Source organism: Hyperolius riggenbachi, chromosome 2, assembly GCF_040937935.1.
Source record: "Hyperolius riggenbachi isolate aHypRig1 chromosome 2, aHypRig1.pri, whole genome shotgun sequence".
NCBI lineage: Eukaryota > Metazoa > Chordata > Amphibia > Anura > Hyperoliidae > Hyperolius > Hyperolius riggenbachi.
Window position 1 is genome coordinate 289,838,617 of NC_090647.1, and position 12,236 is coordinate 289,850,852.

Genomic DNA, 12,236 nt, shown 5'->3' on the forward strand with positions numbered 1-12,236 from the left:
TATTTTATTGAAATACATTAAATGGCATAAGCCCACAGGCTACAGTGACTCTTTGTCCAAATCATGTACAATTTGCCAACTTATGATTGCTCCATTTCTGGCTTCAGTGTTGTTTATCTCTGAAATGGTATTTTTTCTTACGAGTATAAAGAACTTCAGCCCCATTTGTAAACTGTTCCTGCCCCTTCCTGCATCACTGGGCTGTTTCCATTGGTTATTTGTCACCATCTGAAGTCATGTGATATTGGAGACAGGATCTCTGGTTATACTAGTTAAATGTTTCCTTTTCAGACATGCTGCTGCAGCCCAGGGCCTCATGTAAGATTTGTAATTTTCTAAGGCTCAAACATGGTACCAAGCTATGATGTGATGACTGGGACCAGCACAAATACCCACTGAACCAATCCGAAGAGTCCCCTGGGGAAGGCATGATGTGAGTGACGAATCTGAGAAAGTATGAGTGTGTACCTTTGCTGATATTCTTCCGTGTCCTGAATAGATGCATACATGTATATAATGATTACATTCAAGCCCTTGTGTGTATTGTGCTCCTTTAATACACGTAAAAAGAATGCTACAAAATGCTGCAAAGAAACCATTTCAGATCTTTAAAAAACTGTCCATATACAAGCTTTTCCAATAATTCCATGAGGGACACCAAGTTCCCAGGGAGGAAGTCTTTTTATTTACTGTGTATGTCCATTGGACAGTGCATTTAAGGTAATCCATTAAGTGCTTAATGTGTGGTGCTGGTTTATCAATGCAGATGGACTGGAAGTCATCCAAAGTTCTGTTCAATGCTGACTGAGGATGGCCTAGCGAGTGACACTATAAAAGTGGCCTGGGGATGCATAGAGCTGAATGCTATCTGAGGCAGGCACTGCTCACACTAGAACTGTAATATTGAATTAAAACAACAAATTGATTTATACAAAAGGCCAAGAGAGGACCAATAAGAAGCAGGTAGTTTTGGATTAAAAACTAGAATAGCCACGGGGAAGAATGAAAATGTTTGCATTGAATTACAGCTGAGCATGGAGCTTGGCTATGTCTAGATGTGTAAAAGAAATACAGTGCGTATTGAAAATTCCATTAAAAGAACTGGCAGCCTCTCTTTCATTTAACTATAAACACAGGGCAGCCACTTACTTTAAAGTTTCAATAGAAATGCCTGCCTGATTTCTCATTAAATTAGCTATATAACAAAAGGTGAATTAAGTGCACATACAAATCAGAGGGGCTAATGCTCAATTACTCCCGGAGTCTGGCAGCTCCTTCGGGCCGGACCTGGTAACAAGCAGCCAAGCAGCTCGTGGTGGCAGTTAATTTAGTGGCTGGACAGAGGAAGGGGACACCTCACGCCTCAAGTTGAAATGATAATTATGACAGTGTCAGGCTGGCTGAAAGGGAAGCTGAAGGAGATCTGAGTCTAGACTGCAAAGTGAGCAGAATTCCAATTCGGAAAGGTGTGAGAGTCAGACAAGGAAGACAAGAATCGTAGTTCAGTCACCTTGAGAAAACTCAGAGGGAAAAGTAAATGCTTCTTTTACCACAGTGAGGTAATAAAATATATAAATAGCAAAACATATGCATGGATGACTATATGAAAAATATTAATGAAAAATCCCTAATGTCAAATTTTCATGCATACATTTCCATGCACACTCAATGTGTACTCAAGGTTTTTGAGTGAGTATTTAAACATAATATATATATATATATATATATATATATATATATATATATATATATATATATATATATATATATACACTACTTAAAGAAAACCTGTAACGAAGAAAACCTCCCCTGGGGGGGTACTCACCTCGGGTGGGGGAAGCCTCTGGATCCTATTGAGTCTTCCCCCGTCCTCCTCAGTCTCACGACGGCGGAGATAAAGCTCACCGAACAGCCGAATATTTACCTTCCCGGCTCCAGCGCAAGCGCAGTATTGGCTCTGCGCCTCAGAGATAGGCGTAAATAGCCGATCGCTGTCGGGCCGTTCTACTGCGCAGGTGCAAGTCTCCTGCGCCTGCGCAGTAAAGCGAACCTGTCAGAGATCGGCTATTTTCGCCTATCTCTGTGCGCAGAGTCACAACAGCGCCCCCTGCTGGAGCCAGGAAAGGTAAATAAATCAGTGCTTATCAGCGCTTGTCAGGCTTGTTGAGGGAGGTTTCTGCGGCACTTCGGGGGAGCCAGCGCTGGACTGCCTGCAGTTACAGGAGTGGGGGAAGCCTCATTGGGACCCTGAGGCTTCCCCCTCCCGAGGTGAGGACCCCCAAGGGGAACTTTTTTTTTGTTACAGGTCTTATTTAAAGAGGAAACCTGGCGAGTCAGTTACATGTTGTAGAATGCAGTAAATTATTGAAAATACCCACTTTTTACAGTAACACTTCCTATAGCTAAATATTTTGTAGATTGAAATGTAGCCCCACCCTCCTAGTGATGCTTAGCCTAGGCTGATTAGCTATGCAGAATTCTCCTGTCAGAGCATTCTGGGAGACCAGGCATTATTGTCACTGGCTTCGAAATCCTCAGAAACAAATATCACGCAGATATGCACCTGACAGGACTAAATGTAACCAGCTGTGAAACATTTCAGAAAGTACTGTAAATCAGGGTGAGGATGAAGTGTGGGTGAGGGAGAATTAAGAAAAGGTGGCAACAGCATTACTGCTGTCAAGGAGCATCTCTGCAGAATGCTTGTTTGTTGTGTGTTCTGAAGTGAGCAGAAAAACACCTGGGCCCATACGCAATTCACTTTTTTTCCTAGGTGATATTTTCACAACTTAAAATGCTTTTTAAATCACCAGAAAACAAACAAATACTCAAAATAATTTTGACGGTACTTTTTCACCTACTTTATGGTACTTTTTCCATTGTAGATGGCTCAAAAGTTATTTAAAATTGAAGATGAAAAATTATCTCCTAGGAGAAAACTCAGGAGAATAAGGGAATTGCATATGGCCCCTTGTCTCCCAGAATGTTCTGGGGCAGAAGGTTGCATACGTAAATAGCCTAGGCAAAACATCACTGGGAGGGCAGAGCTACATACCAAAATACAGCGATATGTTGATATAGGAAGTGTTTCTGATGCTGAAACCAGGATAACTAACTTAAATTGAATCTTGAATAATGTATTATATTGCATTGTATGTTATAATAATAAAATAATAATAATAATCCAAACATTTGTATAGCGCTTTTCTCCTGTTGGATTCAAAGTGCTCAAGAGCTGCAGCCACTGGGATGCCCACAAGAGGCCACCCTACAGTGTTAGGGAGCCTTGCCTTGAACTCCTTACTGAATAGGTACTTGACCTAGCCAGGATTTGAACTCTGGTCTCCCGTGTCAAAGGCTGTGCCCTTAACCAGTACACTATCCAGCCACTGCTGTTGTTGTGGTGGTGCCTCTTTAAGTTAGATTAATGTAACAGCCTCTGGTCAGCAATTAACAATTTACCCTCAGACATTTTTGAAGGTATTTAATGAGACAACAAGCCAGTACATCCTACTGAAACCTGCATTATGGCTAGATTCACATTACCATTTTAAGCTTTTGCTCACTAGCGATCCAGTTTGTTATAAAATAGCACATTGTTGCAATGGGAGGAGCATTCTTACTACCACAGACAAAGTCTCCATGCTTCCATGCTTTAGCTTGGCCACATTCCCTGAGGTTTTATCCACACTCTCTTTCCAGCTGAATGAGCTAGTGACAAGCGAAGAGAGTTTCTGCAAACAAGGAAGTCCTCTTTTCTCTAGTCACCAGCTTGCAATGGCAATCAGCAATGGGGGTAACACTTTGCCAGGAAAGAAAATATAGCCTCCCTTCCTTAAAGACAGCCTCCTGGCCTGATGAAATATCCAGCACTAGGGACAAGAGTTTATGATGGTATCCAATCAGATAAACACCTGCACCAAACTAATGTGCAAAGTTTACTTTGATTGCAGTCTGGCACCTTTCTTTTTTGGCTGACAGATCTTCTCAATATTGATTACAGGCTCACTCTTGTCCTGTTGCTTGCAATCTCTCTGCAAGTTATTTGCAGTTTTCTTCATTGGTTGAAGAGCCTCTGGAGAAGGTCTGTTCTTTTCAAGCTCTTTGGCTCAACTAACTTGTGGCTACTAGCTTTCTTCTCTAAATATAGACTAAGCTGAGCCTTGCCACAGGTTTATGTGGCTAGTCACATTAGCTGTGGCAGTAATCTACCACTGCGAGTGATGTGACTAGTTATGTCAGACACCAGCTAGTTATAGATACATATAGATGCGGAGTTGGTGACAGGACATTAATTGAACAAAATATTTTGAAGATGATGCCTCTAGAGGCTCCTCAAGTATTGTAGAAAACTGAAAAATGAAATGGAGACAAAACTACAAGCAACACGACAGGAGTCTTACTGCAAACACCCTGCAGAGAAGCTTTCAGTCAAAAATAAATAATCCAGGCTGCAAAGTGGTGCATTATAAAAGAAGTCATTGAAAACAACCCCAAAAATGTCTAGCAAGTTATAGATAATAAATTATTACACCAGTAAGTGGCTTCAGTGGCTCCTATACACATTAGCTTGGCAGGGGTAGTTATCTCGTTGCTTCAATGTTAAATCAATCAGACAACGTCATAGATGATGACCACAGCAGGGAAAAGTGCTGGTATAGTTCAAGGGGGAAGAGGGCCATGCTTTTTTTTATGAAAATAGCTGAAGGAATGTTGATTTTAGATAACAAATTTACTGGTCCATGAATACCCGCTGTGTGCAATATTAGTGGCTGTATCACACAATGTTGAAATTGTAAATTAATCACTGAAGCAGCTCCATGACACGGGTAGATAGCTTTCATGAATTCAAGAAAATGAATCTTGTTTAAGTCAAATTGGGATAATTAATGCACTGTTTTGTATGTATGTTCATTTTTTTGCATAAATAGATGCTAATTAACACAAACAATGTCTTGTGCCTGTTTATTGTTAATGCATGATCCTAAGAAATTACATAAAATGAACATGTGCACTACAAAAAAACAACAACAACAACAACAAAAAAAACCTGTGTATCAGGTCCCACTTTACAGGTTATCTGAAAAGGACTGTTTGGACAGAGGACAGAGGCAACATTAAGGAGGTAGAAGGTAAGAGAGACTGGATCATGATTAACAACACATGCCTATAACTCTAACTGCTATCTGAAGTCTTCAGGCAAGTTCTACATCCTTAAATAGTCCTTACTTTGTATAGTACTCTATGTTGTCAAGAACAATAGTAATCATACTGTTATTTGAATAATTGTGAGTAGTCTAATACCATCATGGTGGTGAAGAGGTGAAGTCCAGACATTGTTTAATTTAAGATGTATGTCAACTAAGGATAATATACAAACAGTGGTCTACAATTGGGACTGCTGCAACACCCCATTTGCTACAGGGTACCACCACAGCTTGCCTGTTTTTCTTACATACATCTAAGGTCTCTTGTATTTATTTCTGTATCTAGCTTAGTAACATTTCCACATGCATGAGGAAGAGACTATATTTTGTCGGTGCTAGTTGTTAACTAAATCATGCTATGGTAACCAGTGTTTGCCAATTCTGATGAAAAAGCACCCAGTATTATTAATGCATATTCTTGTTTTGCTGCATTTTATCCAGGCACAATTAACACCAGCACAGATTTAACTGGTACAATGGTTTTTATGCATTGTTAGCACATTGGACCAGCTGTATCTAAATCATGTTTTCCACAGCTAAGACAAGGTAGCTAATTGTATCTCTCTAGTTCCTGTAAAAATACATGGATGAGCTGTCAAGTCATTTTCCGCCTTTTCAGACATTAACAAGAAATGTTTATGCCATGTTTGATTTTGTATTGATTTGTACAGCACTTTAGTGGTTGTATCTGCAAACTCACCCTGACATAATGGCACCTCTGAGTTCCAGTCATAATAGCCCTGAGGACGACGTAAGCACATTGCAGAGTTAATTCCAATGAGTCGATAGCCAGGATTGCAAGTGAAGCGTATGACTCCTCCAGGTGGGCTGATGATGGGACCCAGTACAGAGCCATGAAGTGGAGGACGTGGAAGACTGCAGTAAGCAGCTAAAAACACACAAATTAAAATAGGTTAAAGCAAAGCTGAACTAACCTTTCCTTCACTGAGTTCCATCTCTGCCTTGTACTATATACCTAAATAACATTTTGTGACTAGTGTATTTTGCCAAATTCTGCATTTGACACTCATTCTCTGGCTAAAACATTAATCTCTTTTATTTTTGGCCAAATTGTTTAATTATGAAGGCAACTTTGTTCCCATTAGAAATATTAACAAATGGAATATTGTAATCCACCCAGCTCTTACCAAACACTGGTCATAAAACAATTCATGCATTACAATATAATGTTCTTATCAATTAAAAAGGTTTGCTGAACCAAATCCATAACTAAAAGCATTGCCTGAATAGTGCAATATTTGGTACAGAAAATATACCCCAGTAAATTCAGTATTTGGATAAAGAAAAATCCAATGTTCAATAAAGTCAAGTGGGCAGATATTCTAGTACTGTACGTTGGTCTTTGGCGAGAAACCAGCGTCCCCAAGTAGCATATGAAAATCCCACCAAACGCTATGATAAACAGGTTGTTATAAAAACAGCAAGGAAGGGTGGGGGATGGAGGAATGCATAGTCCCTAAGGGTCTTTTCTGGGAATTCCAAAGCAACAATGTGCTTGAAACATTTAGGACATTTCAGCCATATTAAATGTAGATTTGTTTCCTCCCCCAAAAAAAGTTTTTTAAAAATAATTTACCACTGGTCAAAAAGTTTATATAGGAAACCCCCTTGATGTCTCTACCTACAAAGTAAAAAATAAGTCTGAATTTTTCCCCAGGAACATGCCCTGAGATTAGATTATAAGCCTTTGCCAAGGTCCTCCCTTCTCTAGTGTATTCTACATGATTGTACACTCACATTATTGTGCCCTTTTCCCATGACTGCTATAGACTTGTATTATAACCTGTTTGCCTTGTATAACCTTGTCCTAAGTTGTATAGCCTTGTTATCTTATGCTTGCCATCCCTTGTACCATTTATGTATTTATTGTCCAGCACTTTATAAACACAATAAATAATAATAATGCCCATATTTGGTTCCTGCAAAACCAAACCCAACTAGCCCACAATTCTATTTTAATTAAACTTTGACCTGAAGATCAACACTAAAGACTACAAATGTTGAATAGGCCAACAAATCAGTATGGCTTATTGTAAGCTGCTTCTAAAAACACATTTCAACTGTCTCTTGGCCTGATAATGTAGGAACCATAGACTGCAATTGACCACTGGATCTGAGAAATGTTGTACTAATAATCTGGTGGTAACTAGTTTACATTTAACAGTTTAGCTATAATTAGTTTGTAGGTAAACATGAAATTATTCAGAAGACAGACATCAAAGGAAGTCTTTCATTATCTCTAAGCTTAAAGTGGTTTTTTTTAAGGAAAAATGGGTTAAAATTGTTACAGGCAGATATACAGGTCTGCTCAATGCTTACTTGAAACCTTTATTTGCATTTATTGCTGCCCAAGAGGGCTCCATCGGTTAGTGAGAGCAAAGACACACATAAGGCACACATGCGTTTGACACACGGAAATATGTAACCATGGATCATTTTCTCCAGCAAGTAAAAAAACATAATTATTTGAATGGATGTTTCTTTTATTTGCGTTCTCGTTAACTTGCTTTAGACTGTGTGAAAAACAGATTAACTGTTAGGGAATATTTTATACAGAAATGTTGAAAATTCAAGTGACTTTAAATTTAAAAAGAATAGTTATATTATACACTCAAACTAAGCATTGCATTTATGTTACTGGGAGGGAGGCGCCCACACAAAGTAAAATGATTAAAAACAGTTTAAAAGTTAAGTTAACCTACCTCTGAAAATAAACTACATATCTTTTAAACATTCCTTTATTCAAAAAATGTATAACAAAAAAAAAACCACTTGACAAACATTCCTCACGTGAATAAACAGTGTCTCCTGGTAATTATAGCATGGCTCGGAGCAGCAATAGTCATTCTATGTACTTATATATGTAGTTTCTTCTCAGAGGTAAGTTAACTTACCTTTTAAACAGTTTTTAATCATTTTATTTTTTGGGGCGCCTCCCTCCCACTAATATAACCCAACAACCCCCATGGTGGCTATTTTTAGCTTGGAACATTGTTCCTGTATTCCCCCATCTATATCCCTTTTCCCAGAGAGCGACCTAACTTTCACAGATGGAGATGCCCTCCTATTGGCGGTTGGATCCACCACATCCAATCCCATTACCATAGTTGTGGTCCTGCAACCTGGTTTTGTGAGTATCCACTTTTATTCCTTTATATTGTATGATTATTCAAATATTCTACACTATAAGGGGCTCCCAGTTATTTCTGTTTGTTTTTTCCTAACTGGAATATTGGCAGGTATTCCAGACTCCCGCCATTGCATCAATATATTATCTGTTGTCTATGGAGGCAATTAATACATCTAAGAGCATATTTCCAAGAAGAAGAATTCTTGGAGGAGTACATGGTAATAATTACATGATTATTTTGTATTTTTCTGACAGACGATCATGTGATCAAGTATCACTTTTGTTTCCTGTATAGGCAGACCAATGATCAGCTAGTAACTGAAACACATATCATGGTCACCTGATCATTTGATTATGTGCTTTTCCATTAATTTACAGTGTAGGAGAAATTATTCTAAGAGCATTGATCATTTGAGTTATCTGGTGTATCGTATACTTAAAATGAAGTAAAGCAGAATTCTAATTGTATATATGAATAATGGAGCACAGCCAAATGTGAACAGAAGCCAAATAGTGCTATAAAAGCCAGTATTAATATAATTAAGTAAAAAGAAAGTAACTTATTCAAGCAACACATTTATGTAGAACCTTAAAAAATGAACCGTCAAGCTTATCACCTATGCACATAAAAATAGCAGCATTTAATAGACAATATACATTTGGTATAAAATAAATATACAACATGAGAATTAAATGGACTAGTGAAAAACTCATGCTAAACAATATTTATAATAACATTATATAACTTAACAGTACGCAAGGGCAAACAACAAAATTACATAGATCATCTAGTCTGTATTTTTTTATTCAAATATTCATTATAATTCTAAGTACTTTTATGCGAGATTTGTGCCAACCAAATTCCCATATTGAATTGTTTTCACATAAGCTGATTTATTACTGGTGTATATTTTCTAAACACGGCTCCGTGTGCGTAGCTTTCTCCTGTGGTTCTCTGGGAATAGTTCCATCATTTTCTTCCAGAACAGGGAGCAGGCATTTGCATATATTTTTCAGTCCTTTGCTTTCTGTAGAGTCAACATCTAACACATTGTGGACAGGGCTGCCAACTCAACCTTTTAATTACTGACATTTGTTATACAGATTTCGGGGAATAATTAGATTTATTCATTGTGTTCCTTGCATTCTGTCAGTCATCAATGTGCATCAATAATCATAGAGTTGATTGAGAGTCTCCTGAATTGTATGTATGTCCTTATGCTAATATCCTACCAGGCTTGCTAATACATTAATTTAAAGCCCTGACCCCCACGATGGCGGGGAGAGTTTTTGGAAGACTTGGGGACTAAGTGGGCCCACCTCTCTCTTCCCCATCCTGTATGAAAGCAGCGCAGTGGAAGGCTAATACTTTCTACATCAGTGCCAGGCCCTCTTGTCTTCTCTTCACAGCAGCCTGTAAGTGTACAGCAGTGTTCTCTGTAGACTCCTGATGTCAGGTCATGTGGCATCGAGAACCTAATGGAGGAACGCTGCTCCCTGAGAGGAGGATTTACTTTCAAAGTTGCTCTGCCAGGACTTGCTATACTTTAGCTACCCTAACTGCCACCAGCACCTATGCTCTTGGGGGGGAAGGAGGGAGGGGGTTAACTTGCAGCAGAGCAAGGGTCACCAGTGGTGTCAGGGCAGGGTGCTGTGGGTGCCCCCTAAGTGCCAGTAAGGGGGGTGGTGGGGGTGGGAGAGTGGAAGGTAGCAAAACATGGTGTTCTAGCACGTATTGGAGCTTTGCTATTAACTGCTAAAATCTGCACCATTGATTTTTATGTATTCCTGAGAACGAAAATACGTGAAACAATTGTATATTCAACTAATCTGACGTCAGGCTTTTTTCTCATTCCTAGTATTTTGCACACGTGCCACTTCTTATGACTGTAACTGGGTGCCTCATAGATAGTTCAGTTATAGGGTATTTCATCAACCTCATGATTCCAGTTGTACATACCACAAGAAACATTCAAGAAACAAGAAACATTCTATCACAATTTGGTTGTGACTGGTCATGTTTCAGTGGATGTATTGGATAAGATGAATGGGTGCGGGTAGTGTAGGAAGGTTTTGATAAAGAAAATACCATTTTACTGGCTAAGTCAATAGATTAAAAAAACATGTTTTTGGATATCATAACATATTTCTTTGCAGAGGTTGTCTGACAGGTTTTGGACTAGTCAATCATCTAATAGGGGATTCTAAGGGTTTTCTTTATTGTAAAAAGCACTAAGACCCATTTCCATTTGTGCCAATATTTATTTTTTTAATTTTACTGCACTCATATCACTACACATCAGTCATTTAGTTGCTTTGGTAGTCTCACCTGAATAGCGAATCTTGAAGCCCTTCCGACTATAGGCATGGTCAGATATCCATCGGAGAAGAACCTTGTTCCCTGAGCTGGTGAAAGTCATTGGAGCAGAATAGTTACCACTTAAGGATGAAAGGACGGGGCTCTGACCAGATGAACCTAGGAAGAGTGGCCATTAAGTTATAATGTGTAGCTGAAGTCAAAATACCTGCATAAAATGTCCCTTAGTTACACTATTACATAATCAGATATGTCAGATAGTATCATTACAGATGTTATCATTGACTTTGATCATATTAATCATTCAATTATTTTTAGCTAACCAAATATTGTAGTGCGTCCTGTGAAAACAATGCATCCTTTTAAAGGTGACCACACATGATGGCCCATATGCAATAACTGTTTCTCCACAGTTTTCTCCTAGGAGATAATTTTTCACCTTCTTTTAAAATAACTTTTTATCACTTTACAATAAAAGTATCAGAACATAGATGAAAAGTGCAATCAACATTGAGTATTTTCTTGCTTGCTGGTGGCTTTAAAGGCATTTTACTGACAAGGGCCTCGATTCATAAACAGCAGTGCGATAAAAAAAATCTTGTCGCTCTGTGTGCTAATTCATAAAGATTTCCCCAGCTGCCCTTGGAGGTCGGTAAATTACCGCAGCCCATTGAGCGGTAGAGTAGAGCAGTGTCTCAATTCTCTCTTTGCCCTGCAGAAATGAATCACACAGAAGGCTCTCTCCACTGATGACTCAGACAGATGAGTCACACAGTCTTTCCCTGCCTGCTCAAATGATTCACACAGAGGGCTCTCTGGCTCTCTCCACTGATGACTCAAACAGACTTCGGCTCTCTGCACTTTTGCATTCATCAGAGCTGTCAGAGCTGTCGGTAACTTGTTATCGCCTCACTAGAGGTGTCGGTAACTACCGCCAGGCTTACCGCATGTTCAAGGCTTTATGAATTGACATTTGCTGACAATTTACTGACATGTGTTGTTGGTAACTGCAGCCAAGTCGGTAATTTATCTCCCTGGTCGGTAATGTCAGCTTTTCATGCGGTAACAGCCTTTATGAATTAACATTTTGCTAAGTGGTCGGTAAAGTCTGCTGTTTTCAGCATTACCGCATGAGGTAATGCTTTATGAATCGAGGCCAAGGTGTAAACATAGGAGAAAACTCAAGAGGAAAAGTTAATTGCATATGGTCTCATATGATTTAATTGCTTTTTTTTCTGAAAGAGCTTCAATTGATTAATGTTTGGGATTATTGAATGTTAATACAAGATTGATGTAGATTCAAAGATTTATAGAGAGAGTTCATTACATTTTGGTATACATAAAATGATCATGGTTGTGTTAGTTAATTTATAGCCTTTAAAAAAGCTTGAGTACTGTATGTGATAAACATTTTTTATTTTTCCACAAACGTTTAGGATTCATATCTGGGCGTCACAACCTTCATCAGACCATAACATCAATACTGCATTGTGACAAATGGATATATGAATTTATATAGAGGCAGCTCTATCACTTAATTTGATGATCTAAAAGAAGTATA

At 38.7% G+C, this 12,236-nt stretch overlaps 1 protein-coding gene across 5 annotated transcripts in view; it reads right to left on the reverse strand.

Annotated features, from left to right (window-relative positions):
* CSMD2 (CUB and Sushi multiple domains 2) overlaps positions 1 to 12,236 on the reverse strand; it is a 1,291,405-nt gene that overhangs the window by 66,179 nt on the left and 1,212,990 nt on the right. For all 5 annotated transcript variants that reach the window (XM_068268938.1, XM_068268934.1, XM_068268936.1 and 2 more), the window contains 2 exons: positions 10,688 to 10,834; positions 5,908 to 6,096 (listed from right to left, as the gene is read on the reverse strand). In XM_068268938.1, the coding sequence (XP_068125039.1) occupies positions 5,908 to 6,096; positions 10,688 to 10,834 (336 nt within the window). The remainder of the gene's footprint in view (positions 1 to 5,907; positions 6,097 to 10,687; positions 10,835 to 12,236) is intronic.